Source organism: Calliphora vicina, chromosome 3 (assembly GCF_958450345.1).
Source record: "Calliphora vicina chromosome 3, idCalVici1.1, whole genome shotgun sequence".
NCBI classification, from domain to species: domain Eukaryota; kingdom Metazoa; phylum Arthropoda; class Insecta; order Diptera; family Calliphoridae; genus Calliphora; species Calliphora vicina.
Window position 1 is genome coordinate 127525260 of NC_088782.1, and position 27595 is coordinate 127552854.

The 27595-nt window shown below is 26.3% G+C and overlaps 2 protein-coding genes across 3 annotated transcripts; one reads left to right on the forward strand and one right to left on the reverse strand.

The window, feature by feature from the left end:
* Nucleotides 1–1224: 1224 nt before the first annotated feature.
* M6 (neuronal membrane glycoprotein M6) lies at nt 1225–24045 on the forward strand. 2 transcript variants are annotated; one of them, XM_065503251.1, is made up of 5 exons: nt 1225–1458; nt 19384–19543; nt 19651–19810; nt 19903–20047; nt 20577–24045. In XM_065503251.1, the coding sequence occupies exons 1-5, from the start codon at nt 1455–1457 to the stop codon at nt 20852–20854; spliced, it is 747 nt and encodes a 248-aa protein (XP_065359323.1). In that variant the 5' UTR covers nt 1225–1454; the 3' UTR covers nt 20855–24045. The 2 variants fall into 2 exon arrangements, with proteins under 2 accessions (XP_065359323.1, XP_065359322.1); XM_065503250.1 differs by lacking the exon at nt 1225–1458 and adding an exon at nt 15455–15783.
* SAK (Sak kinase) lies at nt 23937–27371 on the reverse strand. Its single transcript, XM_065503249.1, has 5 exons — nt 27223–27371; nt 27068–27163; nt 26223–27009; nt 24879–26152; nt 23937–24568 (listed from the first exon to the last, which is right to left on the reverse strand). The coding sequence occupies exons 1-5, from the start codon at nt 27259–27261 to the stop codon at nt 24236–24238; spliced, it is 2529 nt and encodes an 842-aa protein (XP_065359321.1). The 5' UTR covers nt 27262–27371; the 3' UTR covers nt 23937–24235.
* Between the last annotated feature and the right edge of the window lie 224 nt (nt 27372–27595).

Genomic DNA, 27595 nt, shown 5'->3' on the forward strand with positions numbered 1-27595 from the left:
AACGGTAATTTTTTTGTGAAATATTTGTGGTAAATCATGTTAAACTTAAGTTTTTTGTTTGAGCTGCTTTTAGAGCCTAATTGTATAAATATGGTCGCCAAGTGATAGTTGTTTATGAAAAACAAACACAAAATTTTAAAAAAGTTACACTCATGATCTCAAACGCGACACACTTAGAAAAATAAAATGTAACTAATTTTTTAGTTAAAGCCAATAAATTTAGATTTGATTTAAAATTTGCAGCCACTTTATTAGAACAATCTCGGAGTACTGAGAACAAACGATTTAAATACCGGAACGCGACATTGGATTCATACCATTCAATGCAAAACAGTCGCAACTTCCTTCCTAGTAAAAACTCATTGGACAAATAACGAAAAGGTTATAATCAAATGAAACACAAATTGATATCGCTTTTAAGTAATTTATAAAAAAAAACTATGACTGTAAAGTCTACATATAAATAACAAATAAATTGATTATCTAACCTATTTAGCGTCTTAAACTTTGTTAGTTTGTTTTATTTTACTGTAAATTATTGTAATTTATTTAAAAAGTTCAAATTCTAACGTTTTTTCTTTGTTGTTTACTGTTGCACTAAACAGAGTTGCTAATAAACACAGGCTGTTTCATATACTTTACATATTATGACAGAAAGAGACAACTATATTATTGTAATTTGTTGTTATTGTTTCTTTGGAGTATTTTCCGTTGTTTTTGTTGTAAAATGCAACTCTTGGCCTTTCTTTCAACGTATGTACGTGTGTTTAGTATAGAAGAAAACGTATTAAATTAACTCTAGTAAAAATGCCAGTTTAATTCAGTTTACTGGTAACAAAGTTTGATGGTGGTTGTTTTCCAATTGGAGTGGTTTTATTTTATATAGTTTAATTCTGCTTACGCGTAGTAATTTGTGTTTAAATTGCATTCATTCATACATTGTGAAGTTATAATTTCGTAAAGTTTGTTGATTTCTAGCTGAATTCTTATTTAGCTCAATAAATTAATTATGTGCAAGGCATAAGCTAAGAAGAAAGAGTGTTGGAAGGAATAATAATAAAAATGTGTTAAAATTAATGGCAACTTGAAGAAAACCAAACCCAGCTTAATAAAAATTAATTATCATACGCACACATACACCCATAGTAAAACAACTACAATAACAAAAATATAGTAAAGTATTAAGAAAAATAAGTTGAAAGCTTTATAAAGTGTATAAAAGCAAAAGAATTAAGAAACAAATAAAAGAAAAAAACAAGTTCGCCTTAGCCAACTTCTTTGCTTTTGTGTGTTTTTGTTATTCTCATCTCCATTGTTGTTGCTGGAAATATGGTTTTATGTATTTACGTCACTAATAATTTCAATACCTAAACCAGGCCCTCAACGAAACTAAGTTTACGCTAAAGATTTGTTGGAGTCTACTAACATAACTACTACATTATTAATCATAAAACATGGGTAAGTTGATTAACTTTATTATTATGTATTTCTTTTCTATAGCTAACGTTAGATATGTAACAATATCTTTTTATTATAGTAATTTCCTTCATTGTTATGTATTCTACTCCATTACTTTTTTATATTTATTTTTTCCTTTGTCTGTGTATTCCTTTAATTGTCTGCCTTTACTACATATAAAACGCGCCATCTTGTAACAATTAAATTTCCTGTAAATAAAGTTCATTAAATATAATGATGTTTCTACAGAATTTCGTATTTAGTAAATATAAAGATCTAGTTTTTTGTTTTTATTTGCACAGGATGCTAGATTCCTTTATTTCCGTTTAGATTATTTACTACAAACTGTTTTTATAACGGAAACCTACATATAAGACAACTGACAGATAGACATTCACTCTTTTACATGGTATTTACAGTACACTAAACGAAATTAACTGTAACCCAGACTAATTGAGTTACACTCAAAGAAATTTTGTACAATTACAAGTAAAATATAGAAAACAGAGCTTTTAAATTATTTTTTTTTTTAATTTTTATTAAAGATAGAGTAAAAGTTTTAAAATAACTCCGATACTCATAAACAGTTTTTAAATTTATAAAATTTTGTATGAAAATTTTGGATACAATCTTAAAAAAATCAAAAATTCGTACATTGAAAAATTTTAAAATTTTTTTAAATTCTGTTTTTTGTTCAAAATTTCGAATTTTGTTTAAAAATTCTCAAAATTTAATAAAAGAAAAAATATACATTTTTATTATTTGTATGGAAATTTTGGACAGTATAGAAGTATTTTGCAATCATTTTTGATGCTAAAGACTAATTTCGAAAATAAGTTCGAATTTTCGAACATGTTCCAAACACCTGAAAAGTATTTTTTTTGTATAGAATGTTGTTTAATTTAAGAAAAACTAAATTTTTAGAGAAAAAAAAATCATGTTCGATATAAAAATATTTGAAAAATTATAAAATTTTATTTCAAATTTGAGTTTTTCAGAGAATGATTTTTAATTTTTAATAAAAAAAATATTTTAGAAGTATTTTGAAATTAATTTTGATGTTAAAATCTAAATTCGAAATTAAGTTCGAATTTTCGAACATTTTCGAAATGTTTGAAAACAGATTTGTTTTACATCGTATTAGCTTCTTTTTAAGAAAGCTTAATTTTTTTAAACAAAAAATTATAAAATTTTACTTTGAATTTTCAAATATCTTTGTAATAAGTTCAAATTTGGGTTTTCCAGAGAATGATTTTTAATTTTTGATATTTTGCAATAATTTTTGATGTTGAAATCTAATTTCGAAATTAAGTTCGAATTTATAATAATTTTGGTTTAATCTAAGAAAAACTAAATTTTTGGAGAAAAAAATCATATTCTAAAAATAAATATTTGAAAAATTTACTATGAATTTTCGAACATCTTGGAAAAAAGATCTAATTTGAGTTTTTCAAAGAATGATTTTTAATTTTTAAGCAAAGAAATGTTAATTATTTTTTATATAATTTTGTTTAATTTTGTTTCGAAATTAAGTTCGAATTTTCGAACATGTTCAAAATATTTAAAATGTGTTTTTTTGCATAGAATGTTGTTCAATTTAAGAAAAACTAAATTTTTTGTGGAAAAAATATTTGAAAAATTATAAAATATTACTTCGAAATTTCAAAAATTGTTTAATTAATTTAAAATTTGAATTTTTCAGAGAAAGATTTTTCATTTTTAATCACAGAAAATAGTTAAGATGTATTTTGCAATAATTTTTGATGCTAAAATCTAATTTCGAAATTAAGTTCGATTTTTCGAAAATGTACAAAATACTTGAAATGTATTTATTTTTTATATAATTTTGTTTAATCTAAGAAAAACTAAATTATTGGTGAAAAAAAATCATGTTCGAAAAATAAATATTTGAAAAATTTACTTTAAATTTTCGGACATCTTTGAAATAAGTTCAAATTACAGAGAATTATTTTAAATTTTTATTCAAAGAATTTTTTGATGTTTAAATCTTAGTTCGAAATTAAGTTCGAATTTTCGAACATGTTCAAAATATATGAAATCTGATTTTTTTTCTTTAAAATGAGTTTCCATTTAAGAAAACTGAATTTATTTGACAAAAAAAATCTTGTTCGAAAAATAAATATTTGAAAAATTTACTGAATGAATTTTCAAACATGTTTGAAATAAGTTGAAATACATTTTTAATCACAGAAAATAGTGAAGATGTATTTTGCAATAATTTTTGAGATAATAACTAATTTCGATATTAAGTTCGAATTTTCGAACATTTTCAAAATGTTAAAAAAGTGATTTTTTTATATTGAATGAGTTTCCATTTAAGAAAACTAAATTTTTTTAACAAACTAAACATATTCGAATATTAAATATTTGAGAAATTACTAGGGTATTCAATCGATTAACCGTTAATCGGTTAACCGATTAATTTTTGACGGTTAACTGTTCGAATAATTTGAAATTGCCGATTTTCAAATAACAAATAAACCGATTAATTTGTGTCGATTAACCGATTAACCGAAATTACTTTTTTTTGCACTTTAAAAAATGTTTTTGTATGTACATATTTATTTTTCCGTTTCAATTCAAATACAAATTTCAAATTAAAATTAGATATTTTTTGAACATCCAATAAACATGATTAGTGAGTATGTATAACAACTGACATATTTAATTGACATGTATTTGAAGCTTTGTTTGTATTTACATTTATAGGCGATTTTTTTTAAATGAGTCTTTTATCATAACTAAACGAAACTATTAAATTAATCAAAATCTAAAACAATCCAAAAAGAAATATTCTTTATCATGATTTCTTTTGATTTCTCCAACATATACAATCAGAGAGAGTTTTTCCCAAGAAAAGTTTTATTAAATCTAAAGAAAAAGATCGTTTAAATTATATTCCTTTTATAAAAGATTATTTCAGAAGATCTCACTAAAAAACTCACACATCGCTCATTTGCTGCAACAACGTCATAATTAAAAAAAAATCGTTTCGAGAAAAACGCCTTTGAATATTTTATGACATTTTACTATTTCTTAAATAAATTTTCAACAAATCATGCGATTTCAAATATAAATAGTAGATGTTAATATCTTTCTAATCTGTATTTAACTCAAATTTTTACTAATCAAATATACGAGAAAACATGAATTTTAATTTTGGTGTTTACAACAAAAAAACACACACAAAAAATAATTTACTTTTTTGAAAACTGATAAAACTATATGAATGATTATAGAACAGCGCATATTTTGTATTACTCAGGTCTCAGGTTGAAGCAATTAGGCGATATGTTTACAAAAATGATCTCAAATACCTTATTTGCTGTTTTTTATGTTTTTGTACACAAAATTCGTTATTGTATTTTCAATTTAAAATGAAAATAGAAATTATTCGGTTAATCGAATAATTTTAAATTAACCGATTATTAACCGAATAAATCTAAACCTCGATTAATTATTTGCTCGATTAACCGATTAAACCAGAAACCCGATTAATTGAATACCCTAGAAATTACACATTTTAAGTAAAGAAATTGTTTACAATAATTTTTAATGTTAAAAACTAATTTCGAATTTTCGAACATCATTCTCTATTTATGTTTAAAATAGAGAAAAGCCACTAGATTTATTAAATCTCAACTTAAAACTATTTATTTCATAATAAATACCATTAAATTTAACTGCCTTCTGTTGAGATTATAATCAACGCCTAATTTAACAACATTTTTCGTTTATTTCACATTAAAGATGTATTAATTTTAACTCATAAAATAAATTTAAAATTGATTCAATTTTAAAACTCCCTTAAAAAAGTCTCCCTGTTCCAACAAACCATAAATAAATATATTTTTTGTGGCTTGAAATTCAAATGTTTAGAGGGTTTTCGACTACTTGTTTTAATCCATTTTATTGTTATTGAAGTATTTCATCAGTAACAACCACAATAGGACAAACAACATATCCACTGAAAAACATTTTGTATGGAAGGACTATTTACTTGCTTACTTCCTTGGCCAAATAAACATGAACATAAATGGGGAATTGCATAGATAGATAAGAGACCTTAAACATTAAGCTAAAAAGAACTGCTGTTCCCTACTAGAATTTGAATATTTTTTAATGAAATATTTAGCTTCTAAGTCTCCTCATTTTCTCTGTGGTGTAGAGTAAATAAATTTATGCGTAGTATATTGTAGTATGTATCTCCTTAGTACAATTTTGGCTTTATGCCTCTAGGGCAAATTCATTTCAATTGGATTGGATTGAATAAACGGACACAAACCGAATAATAACAATATACATGCTTATGCTCAGTAACTTTGAATATTTATGTACAACTTTCCTTGTATTTTTTTCTCTCCTTTTTTTGTTTGCTAAACAAACAGCAAAAAAAAAAAGTAAGGAAAAACTTTTCCGCACCCACACTAACTACCACCCATCCTCAATATATCCTCACATAAAAATAACACTTCACTTCACCCCCTTCCACTATACAACAACAGCGTGGAAAGGGGGGAAAACGAAATCCTGCTGGATTATCTTTATGTTTTTAAACATTGTGCTCGTATTAGGCCAATATTGTTTGTTGAAAAGTTACATTTCCATTTGGATTGAGCTTTTGTGTGATTTCTTTTTTTTATATTTTATATATTTTTCAAATTCTTTTTTTCCTTTTTTTGCAAAGGGAAGTCATAAAATTAGAGAAATCACTTTGTATTCATTTTTATGTACACGTTTTCGTTAAAAAAAAATATATAACAAGCAGTTCCTATCAATGTTTGGGGGATTTACAGAGTTTTGATTTAGCATGTTTAAGTTCGAAAACGTTTTTGGGATTTTGAAATTTAAAACTTATTTTCTGGGTAATTAATGGCTTTAAATTAAATCTGATTTAAGAAATTCTTGTAAAAGTTTAATTAAAATTTTAAATCCTAAACATTTAAAGAATTATTTATGTTTGGTGCAATTTAGTCCACTTTTTTTGTTAAAAATTTTGGAAAATTTGAAATTTCCATGCCGTTGTAACATCATTTAAAACTTGGATTTCAATCATTATTTCTACAATTTCAGCATTTTATATACAATACTTTTTAATAGAAATCAGATTTCGAATCAAAGTTCGAATTTTCGAACTTCATAAAAACTCAAAAAAAAATAAATTTAGACTTTAAACTGAAGTTTTTGTTAATTATATTTTAAAAATACAAATTTTAAGAAACTTCGAAAATTCGAATATTCGAATATTGAAATTTTTAACAAAGTTTTTACAATATTACAAATATATTAACAAATATTTAAAATTTTGTAATGTTCTACATTAAAATTCAATTAAAATATTTTGTTTTCGAAATTATTTTCGAATTTTCGAACATCTTTAAAAATTCTCAGTAATGTGAATTTTGACTTAGGAATAAATTTTTAAAGCAGAAATATCTGTTATTTAAAAAAAATACACATTATTCTCTAAAAATAAAAATTTTAAAGAAACTTCGAAAATTCGAACATTGAAAAATTTAAATAATATTTAAAATTTTGTAATTTCCTATGAACTTAATTTTTTTATATTTTTTAAAGCATAAAACTAACTTCGAAAATATGTTAGAATTTTCAAAACTTTTCAAAAATGTGAATTTAAATCCAGAAATTAATTTTAAAAGGAAAATTATTTGATTTTTATGAAAAATAACAATTTTGAAAAAACTTCGAAAATTCGAACATTGAATATTTGAACAAACATTTAACATTTTTTATAATTTTCTACATTAAAATTCAATTAACATATATTTTATCACATAAAACTAATTTCGAATTTTCGAACATCTTTAGAAGTTCTCAAAAAAGTGAATTTTGACTCAGGAATGAAATTTGAAAAAGAAAAATATTTAATTTTTATAAAAAAAATAGAAAATAAAAATTTTCAAGAAACTTCGAAAATTCGAACATTGTATATTTTAACAAATATTTAAATTTTTTGTAATTTTCTACATTAAAATTTAATTATCAAGCTTTTTAATGCATAAAACTGACTTCGAAATTATGTTCGAATTTTCGAACATCTTTAGAAGTTCTCAGAAATGTAAATTTTGACTTACGGATGAATTTTAAAAAGAAAAATATTTAATTTTTATGAAAAAATAGAAAAATAAAAATTTTCAAGAAACTTCGAAAATTCGAACATTGAATATTTAAACAAATATTTAAAATTTTGTAATTTCCTACATTAAACTTTATTTGTTATATATTTTAACGCATAAAACTAACTTTGAAATAATGTTCGAAATTTCGAACATGAGAAACTAAATTTAAAAATTAATTTTAAAAGGAAAAATATTTGTAATACAAATGAAACATAAACAATTTTAAGAAAGTTCGATAATTCGTACATAAACATTTTAAAAAAATATTAAATATTCAATTTATTTTAATTTCCTACATTAAACTTCATTTGTTATATATTCTAATGCATAAAGCTAACTTCGAAATTATATTAAATCCAGAATTTTAATTTTTAAAGCAAAAATATTTGATTTTTTTAAGAAAATAAAAATTTTAAAGAAACTTCGAAAATTAACATTTTTAACAAATATTCTTCTCTACATTAAAATTCAACTTGTATTTATATGTTTTATAAAAATAATATTTAAAACAATATTCGAAATTATGTTCGAAATTTCGAACATTTATAAAACTTCTCAAAAATATCAATTTGAAACCAAAAATTTATTTTGAAAGAAAAATTATTCATTATTTTTTAAAAATGGACATTATTCATGGAAATATAACAATTTTAAAGAAATTTCGAAATTGAACATATTAAAAAATTTTCAAAATTTTGTTATTTCATACATTAAAATTTAATTTGTATATTTTTTATCTCATAAAATAAAGTTCGAAATTATGTTCGAATTTTCGAAAATTCTTAAAACTTCTCAAAAATATAAATTTTGAATCAGAAATTAATTTAAAAAGGCAATTAGTATTTGTTATTTAAAAAAGATACACTTTATTCTTGAAAAAATAACAATTCAAAAAAAAAACTTTGAAAATTCCAACATTGAAAAAATAAAAATAATATTTAAAAATATTAAAAATTTATTGATTTTTTACATAAAAATTAAATTTTTATATTTTGTTGGTATAAAATTAATTTCGAAATAATGTTAGAAATCTTTAAAAATCCTTAAAAAATATAATTTCGACTTGGAATTTAATTTTCAAAAAAATACAAATTTTTATTTAAAAAAATATATATCTACATTTGTATTTAGATTAAGAGAAAGATATTAGTATATATATAAAATAAATTAAGTTGCTAGGGATTAAAACTACATAAACTTTGCCCATCATACACTGTTACTTCTCCTTTTGTACAATTCTTTATATAAAAAAAAACATAAAAATTTCTGCTGAATTTAAAATATTCAATTTAATCTCCCACTGCCCATAAAGTTTATTAAAAATTACTTAAACTTTTGCATATAATTATTTTTTATTACAAATTTTGTTGCTTTTTTCTCGTTCCCTAAATATGTATCTACTGCTTCACAAAAAGAAAATACAAATTTATCTGCTACAGAAATTATTCATGTAGTAATATTATATTCCGCAACTTAAAACTCAAGTAAATGAGTGTTTTTTTTAGCATTTTACAGTTTTGCAAAACTTTATTTTATTATATTGTATGTACAACTGCAGAATATAAAGCAAGAGAGAGAAATCCTTTACGCCATCAAGTATTTGAAATAAAACGCAATTAAAAAAGTGTTATAAAGAGGATTATTCATCTTGTAAGGAGGCAGGCAGGCAGGCAAAAAGAAAAAAAAGAAAAAGAAATATATGAAAACCCATTAGTTGCACATGATAAATTGCTAAAGCCTAATTATGAGACTAAAGAAATGCTTGGAATGACATAAATACTCTCGTATATGTGAATTGTTTTAAAAGACATTTAAAAAAAAACCCAGATAAAAAATAATATGAAATGAATTTTGCACTGTTTGGGTGGTGGTGGTGGTTGGAATAGTGTAAAAACACTGAAAGAAAAAAATAAAAAAAAATTACATGAGAAAACATGGTTTAAAATGGAAAATTTTAATTCTTTGAAAATTCGAACATGTTTAAAAATCATTCTAAAGTGGAATTTTGAATTCAATTTTTCAATTTTAATTATACCCTTCACTATGAATGACAAGTTTGTCATTCCATTTAAAATTTCTATATTTTTCTGGATCGTTATATATAGAGGAGTCTATATAGCCATGTCCGTCTATACGTCTATATGTTGAAATCAACTTTCCATATCCGCTAAATCGAGAATCGGCCCACAAATGACTGAGATATAAGGAATAACCAGGACAACCTAAATTTTTACATATTTTTGATCTATATTTGGATTACTAAGTCATTAATATAGACAATATGGATATTTAATGATAGAAGAACTTTGCAAGGACCTATTCAAATAATTTTGAAAAAATAGTCTGTATTTGGTGGAGAAAAAAATAAGCTGCTGAAATCCAGCCAGACCATCACAGGGAACTTTGCAATTGATTCGTTTGAAGCGATTATTTAAAAAAAATCAAATAATTTTATAAAAAAAATTCAAATAATTTTGTAAAAAAAATTCAAAAAATTTTGTAAAAAAAATTCAAATAATTTTGTAAAAAAAAAATTCAAATAATTTTGTAAAAAAAAAATTCAAATAATTTTGTAAAAAAAAATTCAAATAATTTTGTAAAAAAAAAATTCAAATAATTTTGTAAAAAAAAAAATTCAAATAATTTTGTAAAAAAAATTAAAAAATTAAATAAATTTGTAAAAAAAATTAAATAAATTTGTAAAAAAAAAATTTAAATTAATTTTGAAAAAATAGTTTGTATTTGGTGGGAGAAAAAAAATATGCTGCTGTAATCCAGCCAGACCATCAGAGGGAACCTCTACCGAACGCAATTGATTCGTTTGAAGCGATTATTTCAAAAAATTCAAATAATTTTGTAAAAAAAATTCAAATAATTTTGTAAAAAAAATTCAAATAATTTTGTAAAAAAAATTCAAATAATTTTGTAAAAAAAATTCAAATAATTTTGTAAAAAAAATTCAAATAATGTTGTAAAAAAAAATTCAAATAATTTTGTAAAAAAAATTCAAATAATTTTGTAAAAAAAAAAATTAAAATTAATTTTGAAAAAATAGTCTCTATTTGGTGGAAGAAAAAAAAATAAGCTACCGAAATCCAGCCAGACCATTACAGGGAACCTCTACCGAACGCAATTGATTCGTTTGAAGCACATCCAGAATATGCGGCCAGACATATTTTAATGTTGTTTAAATGTTTCAAAATAAAAGCTAAAATTTAAAAAAAAAATCCTCATTTCAATGACGTACACGCAATATAATGATTAAAACATTGAACATTCAACCTACATATTGTTACGTTTTTACCTCTTAAAAGCGGTGGTTTATTTTCTTTAAATAAACTACATACTTTTAATTGGAAATAAAAGCAGTTTAGTAGTTTAAACATTTTAACAATTCATTATTTATTCAAAATTACACAACAATTTAAATAGTGACACACTTTATAATGTACAAGAATGCAGTAGATGTTAATTCTAACAGCGCCTATGATAAAACTGACTGGTTGCAACCCTCTGCCACTATTTACATATATACACAGTGCCAACATTCAGCAGTTTCATAGAATGTTCTATTTCTACAACTAGAATTCAGTTTTAAATAAAAATCCAACATCTTTAGATGTTATTTATGTCTGTTATTTTTCTCAGTGTAACATTTCATAACAGTTATGTATTTGTTTACAGTTGAAATGACACACAATGATGCTTGTTGTTGTTGTTATTGTACATTACATATGTATTTACTTTATTTATGTGTGATAATAATAAAAACCACTGTATTTCGCAATAAGAATGAAATACTGAATAGAAACTTCTTCAAGTTTTGGTTTAATGGAACATTTTCCAAAGTAACCAAAAACATACAATACAATACAAACAAAACTACAAGAAGTAATTTAGCAAAATTCTCAAACGAATAGCAGGCAGTTTTCTTTTGCTAATGGGATTTACAAGTTACAAGTTTGTGCTAAGAGTTTGTGTAGATTTTAATGACATTAAATATGCTTTTAAATGAGTTCAACTAAGTTTATAACGCTTAAGTTTATGTTAATTTTGAAAACGTAATGTTTACACTAGCAAAATCTCACACAAATGTAAAAGTTCCCAAGCATATAATTCTCGTACATATAAACAAACATGAAAATTCAATATCTTTGCCAGTGTGACGACGAGTTTAAGTCCTGCTAGTTATGAAATATTCAGACAAGTAATTATCCTGCTTTTAACTAAGTATCTATGTTAGAGAGACAGAGATAGTGTGTGTATAATGTGCCTCCTGTTGTACATAGTTTGCTCCCTAGTAATTTTACGCCTTAGTTTACACAACACCCATGTAGCCCTTACTCCACTGCGACATTGACAAAGAACTTTTCACATGGATCTAAGCCAAAAGGAATCTTTTGTTTTCTCCTGACACTGTACGCAACAACAACAGAAAAAAGTTCAGCCATCGCTTACAATGACTTGAATATCCTGCTGCTTTTAGCTCATTTTGCAGTTGTCATTTATAACATGTGCCAGAGGATTTCAATTAATTCCAAAAACCAACAACTAAAATCTTATTCCTACTTACATACTCGTAGTTTACTTTACTTTAGTTTACTGCTGGGTACTTTAGCAAATGAATAAGCATTTTAACCAAAAAAACAAAATTTTCTAGAGAAGAATGCAAACAATACCATGCAAAAGAAGCCCACAGGCTTAAATTGCTTATTTAAATTTTGTAATGTGGAGATTTGAAAAGCAATTAAGTAGATTTTTAAATTGACATTTCGTTCAAAGTTTGATGAAATGAATTTAAATCATCTTAATGCTAAACATTATGCCTAAGATAAACTTTAAAATATGCAGTTTTATGCACGTTTGTAACACATTAAAATATTTGCTGCAGATCCACATTAGTATATATTCTGGGTCCTCACAAGATTCTTAGACGATCTTGCTATGTTCGTCCGTCTGTCTGTTTAAAATTGGACATAAGAAAGTTTTATATGAATCTGAACTTTCTACCAACTGTTGTAAGGATCGGTCCTTAATCGAACCTACTTCCCATATAACTTTTGTGAGGACCGGTCATAATCGACCCTACTTCCCATATAATCCCTATATCAGAAAAATATTTTATTTTAACATATTGATGGTGGGTATACAAGATTCGGCACAGCAGAATATAACACTCTTTCTTGTTACTCTTGAGAAACTAATAATCGAATCTTCATGAGTAGAATTAAAATGTTTTTTATCGAAAAATTTACGTTATTTTTATTTTATATTTACGATATTTGTAATATTTTATAGACCAGTTTACCACACGTTGCTATAGAAAAGTTTACGATATTCAAACTTTTCTAACTGTACGATATTGAAATTCTAAATATATTATATTGAAAAGTTTACGATATTGAAATTTTTCTATAAAAAAAAGTTTACGATATTGACATTTTTCTATAGAAAAGTTTACGTATTGAACTTTTTTTATTGAAAATTTAACGATATTGAAATTTTTCTATAGAAAATTTAACGATATTGAAATTTTTCTATAGAAAATTTAACGATATTGAAATTTTTCTATAGAAAATTTAACTATATTGAAATTTTTCTATAGAAAATTTAACGATATTGAAATTTTTCTATAGAAAATTTAACGATATTGAAATTTTTCTATAGAAAATTTAACGATATTGAAATTTTTCTATAGAAAATTTAACGATATTGAAATTTTTCTATAGAAAATTTAACGATATTGAAATTTTTCTATAGAAAATTTAACGATATTGAAATTTTTCTATAGAAAATTTAACTATATTGAAATTTTTCTATAGAAAATTTAACGATATTGAAATTTTTCTATAGAAAATTTAACGATATTGAAATTTTTCTATAGAAAATTTAACGATATTGAAATTTGTCTATAAAAAAATTTAACGATATTGACGATATTGAAAATTTTCTATGGAAAAGTTGACGATACTTTTCTATAAAAAATTTACGATATTGAACAATTTTTACAGAAAGGTTTACGATATTGAAATATTTCTATTGAAAATTTAACGATATTGAAACATTTTCTATGTAAAAGTTTACGATATTGACATTTTTAAAGAAAAGTTTAGGATATTGACATTTTTCTACAGAAATTTTTACGATATTGTCATTTTTCTATAGAAAAGTTTACGATATTGAACATTTTCTATAGAAAAGTTTAAGATATTGAACATTTTCTATAGAAAATTTACGATATTGAACATTTTCTATAGAAAATTTACGATATTGAAAATTTTTTATAGAAAGATTTACGATATTGAAAATTTTTTATAGAAAGATTTACGATATTGAAATTTTTCTTTTGAAAATTGAATGAATTGTATATTTTTTATGGAAAAGTTTACGATATTTTCTACAAAAATATTTACGATATTGAAATTTTAGTATAAAAAGTTTACGATATTGAAGTTTTTCTATAGAAAAATTTACGATATTGAACATTTTCTATAGAAAAGTTTACGATATTGAACATTTTCTATAGAAAAGTTTACGATATTGAACATTTTCTATAGAAAATTTACGATATTGAACATTTTCTATAGAAAATTTACGATATTTAAAAATTTTTATAGAAAGACTTACGATATTGAAATTTTAAATAGAAAAGTTTAGGATATTGACTTTTTCTGTAGAAATGTTTAGAATATTGAAATATTTCAATAGAAAAGTTTACGATATTGAATTTTTTTAAGAATTCTTACGATATTGAACATTTTCTATATAAAACCTTACGATATTGAGTTTTAAAGCACTTAAAAATGCATATATTTCAAAATTCTCTATATTAATTTTTGTGTATAACAGTTTTTTGCATCAAGATTTTTTAAAGAAAAATTGTTTCTGTATAGAAAAATTTTCGTATAACAGTTTTTTCCTATAGAAATATTTCTGTACAACTGTTTTTTCTATAGAAAATTTTGTGAACAATTTTTTCTAAAGAAAAATTTGTTTTTTTCTATATAAAAATGTTTCAGAAAAATTTGTGTATAACAGTTTTTTATACAGAAAATAATGTGTATAACTGTTTCTTCTATAGTAACAGTTTTATCTATAGAAATTTTTTTGTGTATAACAGTTTTTTCTATAAACAATTTGTATATAATAGTTTTTTTACAGAAAAATTTGTGTATAACAGTTTGTTCTAATTAAAAAATTTCTGTATAACAGGTTATTCTATAGAAAAATTTGCGTATAACAGTTTTTGGCTTAGAAAAAATATGTGTATACCAATTTTTCCTAATGAAAAAGGACTGTATAACAGTTTTTCCTAAAGAAAAATTTGTATATAACAGATTTTTCTATAGAAAACTTTGTTTATAACAGTTTTTTCTATGGAATATTATGTGTATTACAGTTTTATTCTATATAAAAATTTTTATATAACAGTTTTTTCTATAGGAAGTGTTGTGCATAACAGTTGTTTTCCTTCACTGACCCTCAACCAAAAATTAAAAGACCCACCAAGGGTTAAGACAACTGCTCTCTTTTTAAAACATGATTAAATATTTAAGAGAGTATTAAGATAAGATAAACATTTTGTTTATTTGAGCATAATGAGAGACTTTTTTTAACAAAATTCAAATTGTAGTGTTATGTTATTAAGTTGTTTGGCAAATAAATTTAAATATACTATTTAGTATTAAATAGTAAGCGAAACGTTATAAAACCAAGTGAAATTCATATTAATAATAACAAAAGAGAGGGAGTGTTAAATAATTAAAAGAAAACAACAACAATAATAATAATAATTAACAATAAGTCAGTACGTCAGACTCATTCATAAAATAATAAATGAATCACTAGTAGTTAAAAACAATACATTTCTTTTTGTAGAATTCAATAGTTACAAAAAACTGTTTAATGATTTGATTCTAATTTAAAAAGTTTATATAAAAATTGTGTTATATTAAAGATAAATTAAGCACAATGCCTTTGGCTGGTCCCAATAATCGGGATCGTGTTAGAGATCCTCGTGAAGAGATACTATTGGAGACAAATTTCGAAGACGATGGAGTTTTAACGCGAGCCTACAATAATAATCCCTATAACAATCGTCGGCGTCCCACCTACCGTTCGGATCAATCACTTGATCGTTATACAGAACGTGATGGTAGTGAAGGTATGGAAAATAGAATTTGTTTTGAAATCGTAGTACTACTTATTTGGCACCAAAGCTTCAAATTCTTTTATGTATGTAGTTCTTTTTTAGTCGTAACTTCTACACTTAGAATTGCACCTGTTTTTCTGGCTTACTACTTGCATACTTCCAATAAATACTAGTGACCTATTTTCGCTATAATGTGTAAAAGTACATTTGATTTTTATTTTACAGTGAAAACCAAAATATAGAAAATTTTTATGCAGTAAGAACCTAAACTGATAAGCTTTCAATTTGTTAAAATTTAGCAAATCTTATAATTTTGTAACACATTTTCTTAAAATTTCAAATATTTGTTTTGTTTCACAAAATGTTTAAATTTTTTGTGCATTTACTGTTTATTTCAAAAGCTATGTGTAATGATATCAATAATATATTACAAACGTTGGACTTGACTACCTACCCTCTTTGTTATCTTATCGTAGTTTAGTGTTTTTCAAAATACTTACTAATTTTTAATGTTTTTTTTACGTTGCTTCTCTTTAATTTTTAAGCTCTCTGGATATTGACTCAAATCAAATTGAACACAATGAGTACCTTTTTATAAATAAGTACCTGAATATTATATTTAAGTTCATTTTATCATATTGCAATATTTGATTCAAATTTAAAACGAGTATGTGCCAAACACGAACCGAAATATTCCATGACCGTTTAGGATAACTATGGGTAGATTTCAATGTTACTTGAAAAATTGGATCCTGTTCAAAATGATCTGTTCATCGATGTCGAAAGATAAGAATGCGAACGAAATAGAATTCATCTATATAGGAATTTTGTTTTTTATTGAGTTTACGATTATTTTGATGTCATCACAGCTACACGACCACCGTTGACGCTGTAGCCAACTTAAGCTAATTTCTATTTTCGTAGGTGACAATGAACAATATTTATCCAAACGTCAAACTTCAATGTCAGCTGGTTACGATGTTGCTGTCGTTTTCATTATAATAAAATGTTGCCAACGACATTTGTAGTCGTGTAGCCTGCTGTAGTCAATGTGTTTAATGCATGAAGTTAATGATAATTTAGTCAGTTAAGATATAGAGAAACCATTTTCATATGTTTCAGATTTCTTTCAATTAGAAACAAGCAGACCGGCTTGTTTCCCTCCGCCGCCGTTTTTGACGGCTTATGTCGGCTCAAATTAAATCGCCGTTTATGTCGGCTCTAAACTCATCAACTCTTTCAATATTTTTTAAAGCAAAAGCAAAAAGAAATACATTTAAATCCTTAGACTGGATAAAAATCAAGTGTTTTACTAATAACGTGTAAAAGTGTATGTTAATAAGATCCGCCGGAACATAGTCCTGCCGCCGCAGACGAAAATTTTAGGTCGGCTTGCTTTTCTGCTCAGAAACCAAACAAAACATTCGTTATATACTGAGGAACAGGCCGGACGTAAAACAAATGTCATACTAACCCAAATTCAATGACACTTTTTAATCTAATTCTTTTTTATAACAAACACCTCGTTAATACTAAAAGGATTTGGAATTAAGAAAAGGAAAAAAAATATAGAATTTTTTATGTACATTTTAGCAAGTTTTCTCTTATTTTGAATCATTTTTCTGCGTATAATTAATGGATTAATTTAATTAATGCCTAACTCACTAATTGAATTCATTATTGTGATGTGGGTTAAATAAAGTGTCATTATGTTTAACATTTGACATAAACTTAACGAAAAAAGGGGGTTAATTAAATGGTCAACATAATTGAGTATTTCTTTAATGTTTGAAAAATTTATAGTGAGTAAAAATAAGCCAAGAAATTAGCAAGTTGTGTAGCAATAATATTATGTTGCAACTTGCAAGCTAAACTTAATAAATTATTTTTTTAAGAATTAGTGCAATTAACGGCTATTTTGTAATGTAGGAGTAGAACTTAACTAACTAAAACTATGAGAAATAGTAATCAGTTTTTATATATTTGGGATATTTTGAATTTTAAAATAACTAATGTTTCTTTAATAGAGAATAATACTAAGAGACGAGATATTCAAAACAAAAATAAATTGCTTTTAATAATGAAATACTAAAAAAATTACAAATTTCATTAGAATTTCTTTGGATTGTGACCTATTAATTAAATATTTGGTAAAGTTTCCATTATTTCTGATATAACAACAACATACATTACAGCTTAATGTATTTTGTTGCTGTTGTTGCATGAATTAGATTTTTGACAATGCGTCTCGTCTCTCTGATTCTTTCATTACACTATTGTTTGTAAACAAAAGAAATTAGTGTTGCCATATTTGTTTACTATGTAAGTGTGTAGGTTAACCTCAAACAGTTACTGTTATCCTTCACCTTGGTGAGAAGGGTATATATAAGTTTGTCATTCCGTTTGCAATTTCTACATTTTTCATTTCCGACCCTACAAAGTATATATATATTCTGGATCCTTATAGATAGCGGAGTCGATTAAGCCATATCCGTCTGTCTGTCTGTTGAAATCAACTTTCCGAAGCCCCCAAATAACTTACAATTTAAGTCTTACATTCACAATTCATACATCAATATCTCCGGAATTCTTCCGGCTCGGTTGCTATTTAAAATCGAGAAAATCGGCCCACAAATGGCTGAGATTTTTGCCCTATTTTTGACCTATATCTGGATTACTAAGTCATTAATATAGACAATATAGATATCTAATGATAGATATTTCAAAGACCTTGCAACATATTTTTTTTTAAATTTAAAAATTTTTTTTTTGTTTTTTCAATTTTTTGAAATTGTTAAAAAATATTTTTTCAGAATTTGACCCGTTGTATGTCCAACTTACTATAGGACCTACAACGTGTCAAATTCTGAAAAAATATTTTTTAACAGTTTTAAAAAATTTTAAATTTTAAACAATGGGTCAAATTCTGAAAAAATATTTTTTAACAATTTTAAAAAATAATAAAAAAACAAAAAAAAATGTTAAAATTTAAAAAATATTAAAATTCCTGAAAAAATATTTTTTAACAATTTTAAAAAAATTTAAAAAACTAAAAAAATTAAATTTAAAAAAAAAATGTTTTCCACAAAATTAAAAAAAACAACTTTGGAAAAAAAATGTTGTTTACCTAAAAATATTTAAAATTTTTATTTGAAGTATAATTTGGTGAAGGGTATATAAGATTCGGCACAGCCGAATATAGCTCTCTTGTTTTGTAACTAAAATTAAGAAATTGAACAATAAAATTTAGTGGAAAATAGTTTAGAAGCTAAATTTAAAGTGTGTAAATAGTTCCTATGCCTACTATTTTCTTATGGAAAACCTTTTATTTGTAATTAATTTAAATTTTTATTTTGCTTTATTTTTTTTAACTTTCCTCTAAAAATATTCCTACATTTTCATTTTAATTTTGAAATATTCTTTTGTTTAAAGGCGTTTTAAATTCCCATTTCTAGTATTTAAACAAACTCCCTTTCTAAACACTACATTTAGCTTTTAGCCATAATTATTAAGCGTATAGAGAATATTTACGAGTATGTACTTAGTATTATTGATTGCAATTTAATGTGAAATATTGTCAAATACCTTCTATTGTTATGTATTATTTTCCAGGTGATTGCTGTCAGTCATGTATGGCGCGCATACCCTATGCCACCCTAATAGCGACACTAATGTGTCTCTTAGGTGTTGGTATTTTCTGTGGCACCATGTATCGAGGCGCTTCTTTAACCGTTATTATGGTAGATCAAGTCTTTCATTTGCGTTTAATATGGTAAGTGAATGAACAAGCTAAAGTTTATTCAACTCTTCATGAAAATAATTGACATTTTTTTAATTGTTGCTTTAATTTTCTTGCATTTTCTAATTTTTTTTTCAAAGGATTGAAGCAGTGCAAATGATTTTTGTTACCATTGCCGCTGCCATGGCTGCTTTGGGTTTTATGATATTATTTGTTGGTTTTCTGGCAACTGGAGCGACTCGTTACAAGGTCTATCGAGCATGGCGTTCGCGTGTTGGCGGTCGTATATCATGTGCAGTGGTAGGTGACACTTCTGCTTTACAAGGCTTAGTGAAAGTTTTCTTTTGTTTTTTTATTTTCTTAATGATCTTTTTTGTAATTTTCTTTTCTAGCTAATGGGTTTAACTTATTTGCTTAACTTTGTGTGGACCTTAATCTTGTGTTTTTTGGTTATTTGCACCTTTATTTACACCATGTTCTGGAATATGTGCTCGAGTGTGGAGAGCTCTTCAAGCTGTATAGATTTAACACAATTTCGTAAGTAGAGACAGAGACTTAATTAATCTTACCCCCATTTTCTCAATCCCTGGTTATTTTTTATCGTGACGATAAACTGACAGTTCTCATACAAAAAAAATGTTAATTGGAGGTTTATCGTTACGAAAAACGATAACCAGATATTGATGGGGGTTAATCTTTGGTTAAATTTTAGTTAAATTGGTCATGAGTTTAACTTGAAGTTTATATTGAAGCAAGTTTATTTAATTTTTTAAAAAACTTAACTTAAATAGTATAAAAAATCAAAATTTCTTATAATTTTCCAAAAAAAAAAAATTTTTGTCAAAAAAAAATTTCAAAAATTTTCATAATTTTTTTTTCATTTCAAACATTTTTTTGCACTAATTGTTGTTTTAAATCATAGTATTATGAATAATTCTTTAGCTTTTTAAAAAAAAAATCTTCAGAAAAACTTTAAATTAAACATAAGTTTTGTAGATTTTGAAAATTTCTTTAAAATTATGAATTTCCTTTTTAACTAAATGTTTTTAAAATTTTCTCTTTACAGATTTCATGTTTCCCGCCAACACCAAACCGGAAGACATGAAAATATGTGAAAAATACGAAATTAAGGCATTCTGTAAAGATGGCGTAGAAAATGCCGAAGTTATGTTCATATTGGCCACCCTGGCCACTCTACTGGTCATACTCAGTCTGGTGCACTATCTAATGTGCTTGTCGGCCAACTATGCACACATACGGGATCATGAGAAATTCCAGGAGTTGCAAGAAATACAAAATCTCAACGAACTAGAATATAGCGCCACATCAAAAGATCGTTTCTAGGACATATTTCAGAAGATTCATTTTGAGCTTAAGGAGAAGTAAGAAGAACAACAACAACAATAACAAACATATATGCCAACATTAATTTGTTTTAGCTATCACAATTTTGTTTAAATAGACATCAACAAAATATATAACATTTATACAGAAAGACATACATACATATTTCATTGTTTATATTAATTAATTAGTTAGTTATTATTATATTTAAATTTAAGTTAAAAAATTATTTTTTACATTTTCTATTTTCATTATTTTTATTTTATTCATTTTTTTTCATATTTAATTATTAGTTAATTAGTTTATTATTAAACCAGTTTTTTAGACCGTTTTTAGGTCTTTAAACAACGAATCAAAACATATCAATTTATTTTTATACTTTTCATTCTACAATGACTACAATGCCCTCCAGGTTTTTAATTTCCTCCGTCCTTAGAATAGGGTTCAACATTTCTTAAAGAAAACTTTAATCTGCCTAAATAAATTTTGTGTTTATTTTGTATTTTTTTTTTTCATTAGTTTAAATAAAATGTTATAAATTAATTATTCAAATGTGTGGGAAACTGTTAATGTCTTCAAAACGTTTTCGCTGAACCAAAGAATATGAACCAATTCGTGTCCGTAATTCTACTGACGGTTTGCCAAGATGTAGGGTTCAGTAAATTTAGCATTGAACCTAAATTTTTTGCTTTTGAAAAGAAAATAATCCCTCCCTCTATTCTGTACATCGAATCCGAGTAGTTTTCTGTAAGTCGAATCCACATGATTTACTCGTTTTACTATCGAGTACACAAACGTGTTTCCATGTACAAAATCGTGCGATTTGCAATTATTCGTTTTTGAAAATCACTCGTTTTTGAAAGCACTCGATTTACGGAACAGGAGCCAATACGTTTGTTAAAAAAAGTGTGGCATTACTACCAAAAATTTGCAACAACAACCGTTTGACATAAAGCAGTGATGTCAAATATGCGTTTTTTATTATGCTACAATTACGAACTTAGCCAGTTCTTTTAAATAAATCGTTCTTAAAAACATTTAAATCTGTTAGCTATTGAATCAATGCCATTTTCAGGATCTTATATAACAACCTAGCTATGTTTTTTATATATTTTGTTATTTATTTTAGCCATTTATTTTTTATTTTGATATCTTTATTTTAATAAACAAAATACACCAAACATTAACACTTTACATCCATTTTTATATTGATATTGTGCTCAAAATGAATTCTTCTGAATTTGCTTGTAAAAATATGCCACACACATACATAATTTAAAGACAAGAAAAAATGCAAAATTTAAGTTTAAATAAAATTAATATAGAGACACATTTAGATTAAGTTTTTTTGGCAATAAAAAAAAGCAGTAAAATATAAAGACTAATTGAAATTACGAAGAACATATTTGAATTCTTTCATGCATTTCTTTCTTCTTCTATTCTCTTCTAATCACATGTTTATTACTAGCAAAAATGTAGGCTTTTTTCTGCCCATTGACACATTAGATTTAGTAAAATGTAATTTATATGAAAAGAAAATACTAACTGTAAATTTCGTTTTCCAAGTATTTGAATTATTTTATGCAAAAACAGTTAAAGAATGAATTCTCAAAGGAATGAATAAAATACGTTTAAAGTTCTAATGAATTAAGTTTATGAATTAATTCGTATTTGTATAAAATCTTTCTATTAACAATTTAGATTTAAATCTATTAAATAATTGTCAAAAATATTATTAGAAAAACAAATTTTCAATTAGAAAATATGATACTTTTAAGGTTATGTTTATATTTCATCCAGAACATATAGGTTAGGCTCTATAGGCAGCCACTCATCAAGCAGCTTTCTTGGGTCGATTCAAAACTGATACCATTGTGATACCCAAGAAGTAAATTGCTGGATATTTATGCGTCACAGATTCAACTCATCTAAACACGAGAGGAAGGGGGCTCCAAAAATACGTTCCCTCGAGTTTGTCAGAGCCTGGATTGGCAGAATAGTTGGGTCACAGTCTGCTCCTCTTACAGCTTATTTAAATATGAAAAGTATTTAATCAAAATTTGGTTATACAATTGAGATAAATTTTTGAGGTTATGTTATGCAGTGTTTGGTATGAAAATTTTGAAAAAATATTAAAATAAAACTAATTTTCACTTTGAAAACAAGATATTTAAGAGGTTATGTTTATTATATGTCCAGAAATTAAGATGTTTACTTTGGAATTTCTTTTTTTTTCCAGTCTTTATAACTTTAAACTCAAATCAAAATGTGTCTAATTAAAAAATATAAATTAAAATTTAGCCTAATATATTTAAATTTAAAAACGAAATTAATTGCAATTTTAAATTGTTTTGTAGTAACTACTCCAAATCTTAAAAATTTAATTAATAAACAACAAAAGCAATATACATAATTGGAAAGCTTTTAATAAAAAAAATTTAAATGTACAACCACAAAAAAAACGATTAACAACGATTTAATTTTGTACGAAAATTGTAACAGAATGTAATTAATATATGAACAAACTGCCAATTAGACCTTTAAATTAAAAATTTTAAGTATCATATTGACATTATGTAAATAAATGCATGGCTAAAATAAAGATAAAATGCAGAGTCATTTTATAAAACAAAAAAAGATTCCTGTCCGAGTAACGTTATCGATTTTAAACGTTTTCATAGTATATTTTGAAATTCTGCAAATCGTTAAATTTACATTAAAACCTGTTTCGTGCGATTTGCTGAATATCAATTTGACAATTATTCGTTTTTGAAAGTACTCGATTTACAGAACAGGAGGTATATCTTAGTCCATTTTTACAATGCAGAAATTGAAAAGCCGACAGAAAAAGTTAGTTGGCGAGGGATAGAAGAGGTAAAGTGTGTGAAGTACAAAGATTTAGCCAAGTTCAAAAGAGAATTTCTGCATTGTAAAGGAAGACTTAATTGACAATTATCTATTTACAAAACATTTGGCTACAAAATGCATTGAAATTCTTTAGAATATAAACTCTTTTTACTAAATACTTACCATCTACACTAACCCACTGTACTATAAAATAAAAAAAATAAAATAAAACAACTTTTTAAATTTATATAAAAAATAAATTAAATTGTAATTATCTAATATATTGTATATTTTACAAAAATTCTTTTTAAATAAAAAAAAAAAAATACTTTATACATTGAAAAGTTTTGTTTTTTTGCAATAAAAAATAAAATTTAATTTTAAAAAGTTTCCCCCAACAAGCTTTAAGCCTCCAAAAAAATATATAAAAACTTCTAATACATTTTATTCCCATAAAACAGAAATAAAATAATTGAAGAGTTTATTAAATTCCCACCCCTAATCATGCCCGGCATTTAGTTGTTATTAAAGTTTTTATCGAAAAAACTTCATGGGATGATGATTCGTTGCCATGGCTGGGCCAATCGTTTTCGGTGTCATGCAGACATAATCATACTGTTGAGTTGCTGCACGATAATTGTGATCACCTGCAGCTGCACTATTGCTGCTGGTTTGTTTTAGTAGCCTTTCAATAGCGGGCAGGTGTGTGATTTTGTCTCTGACCTGTAAAGGCAGATCGTCATGGGGCGCAAAGTGTGTGGACACGCCTGTTGTTTGAGTATAGGTAATGCCATCACCCTGGGCCGCTGGTATTATGGAGATCAAGGAGCCATCGTGAAATTGCACTTGTACAACACCATGGGAAAGCTGAAAAAGAGAAAATGGATTATTTTGTTAAAAAAATATTAAAAACAAGAAAATAACTTTAAGAAAAAGATTGGAGAAAAATTTAAAAAGAAATTGTTGTGATAAATTGTGAAAAATATTAGAAAGAAATCTGATTTCATGTTGAAAACAAGATTATGGTTAATGTTTACATTTCGTCCAAAAACTACCAAACAAAAATTTAATTGAAAAAAAGTATTGGAGAAAAAAAAAATTTTCGGTGAAAAAAAATTTGGTGAAAAATATTTTTAGGTGAAAAAAAATTTGGATAAAAAAATATTTTTGTTTTTACCTCCGTGGCTACACCTATTCCCGGCACTGTTACCCTTTTAATCGGCACATTTTGCTGAGCTGCCATTTGCTGCTGCTGTTGCTGCGTTTTACTCTCATAGCTCAGCGATGACATGGTACTCAACGAAAAATTAATCGATGAACCTTGTTGCGTCTTGGGTGTGGACGAATACATCAAAACATTGCTTTGATCCCGTCTATGTGTAGAAATCTGTTGAGGCTGCAAATCGGTGGTTGGCCTTCGTCCAATGACAATGGGAAAAGTATTGTGAGTGCTCGACAGTTCAGTCATCTCTAAAACCTGACAAACTTTACGGCAATGTTCAAAGCAGCTCTGCTGATGATCGATTAAAGGTTGAGCCTGTGACAATTCCATTTCAAGATTAAGTTGGCGACCATGTTTGTCGTAAACTTTGATGCCCTCACTGGGAGATTTGATAACTTTGGCCCCGCTATAGAACAAGGCCTCAAAATCTTCTAAAGTCTCCATTAAGGCACATTTAGCTTGTGGGCTGTAGTAGGTGATTTTGGGTGTTTTGCTTTTAACCAAACCCACAAAACGAGCAGCATACACATATTTTTTCCAATGTTTCGAGGGTAAATTGTCATAGGAAAATATACAGTCAGCCGAGGTAGTGGGTAAATCTGGCGGACGTTCACCTACTGGCAGACCTCGTCCCGGATCTGGTTGGTAGATGATAATACGCATGCCATCTGTGGAAATCCAACAGATATCGGTAATACGATCGCTATTGTATTTGGCGCGATATTTAATGAATTCTATGACAACTTCACCATGTTTCAAAATGCTCATAATGGCATTTTTAGTCTTATAGCGTGTAGGCTGTAAACGTTTGGTGTTTAAAGGTGGCACTGATATATGCTCAGAGTTAATGTCGAGCTTCTTTACCACTTTGGGAGTAGCCTCATTGGAACGTAGGCTACTACTGCCACTAGGTATGCCGGGTATCATATTTTGCTGTTGGTGTTTTAGTTCTAAATTGTAGGAATTTGTTGCTTGAACAGCAGCTGGCGGATGAAAATCATTTTCTTGATTTTCCACTTGAAACTGTGGTGTTGAGTAATAGGCCCTCAGAGAAGAGGGAGTTCTCCAATCTAAATCCATACTGTCAGCTGTAGAAGTGGTTATATGCGGTTGGAAGGCTTTATTTTGTGGTAAATGGTCTTGAGCTGTATGATCATATGATTGATGTTCATAAATTTGAGCCATTGGCGGTTGTCTTGAACGGTGCCGTGAAGCGCTGGAAGCATTGCCTAATAGAAAATAAATGTAAAAAGTAAATTAATCAAATTTACAAAATAATTATTTTTTTTAAATACTCACTGCTGGCAAATGTTATGATACCACTATCACAACTTGAAGCACTTTGACTGTAACCCAACGAACTACCTGTGCTATTGACAGCCACATTTTCCACCGTTCCTGTAGCAAAACGCTGCATAAATGCATGCTGCAACACCTGCTCCAGACTTATGCGCTCTATAGGATTTTTCTTCAATAACTTATCAATTAAATCCCTAGCATCAAAAGATATATAAGAGGGAATATGATAGTCTGACATGACCACTCGATTAAGAGTGGCTTGAACGGCATCGGTGTCAAAAGGTGGCTGACCCACCAGCAAAGTATAAAACATACAACCCAAACCCCAAACATCGGCCGGTAGACCATGCGAAGCTCGTGATACCACTTCGGGCGATATATAGTTGGGTGTGCCACACATGGTAACATGACGTTCATCGGGTCGCTTGAGTTGAGTGGCCAAACCAAAATCTGCTATTTTGATATGCATGTCCTCACTCAATAGCAAGTTTGAAAGTGATATATCTCGGTGCATTATTTGGTGCGAGTGTAGATATAAAAGACCCGCCACAACCTGGCGCAAAATACTGGCTGCTTCTGGTTCCGACATGGCTCGACGCATTACCTGTTTCATATAACGCTGCAGTTCACCATTTTGGGCCAACTCCAAAACCAAATAAACATAATTCACATCTTGGAAAAAGGTATACAACTCCAATACGGATGGATGTTTAAGCCTAGAGTGTATTTCCACCTCTTGGCGTACACGATTAGCCATGGCCGCTCCCTGTATTAGCTTTTTATCAATCTGTAAGCATTTAAATACAAATTAATAAAATTTATTTTGAAATATTTTAAATAATTACCATTTTAATAGCCACCAATTGCTGAGTCTTCAAACATCTAGCCTTGTAGACACTGGCAAAGCCGCCTTTGCCCAATAAATTCATTACTTCATATTCCTGAAAACATTCTTATTTGTGAAAACATATCCAAATTCCTTTAAACTCTTAGTACTTACATTAATACTTTCACCCCATCCACACGATTGTAGAGCCATTTTTCATTGATTATTATAAGTTTTTTCTATAAATATATGGTTAATTATATTTTTTTTAAATTTTTTTGTTCTGTTTACTTTTAATAAAAACAAAACAAAAACTAGCTTCAATTAAGCATTGGCTGTACTATTTTTTTCCTTTGCCAGCGTATTTAAATGAGGAATTTGAAAAAGAACGCCAAGAAATTACTAAACACAGCACCAATAACAGGGTTGTATTTTAATTCATAATTTAAAATAACAGAGATGCCGTATCAAAATAATAAAACGTAAACAAAACTAATATGTTAGAACTATAAAAAGCATTATTTTATTTATTTTAATTTTATTTCAA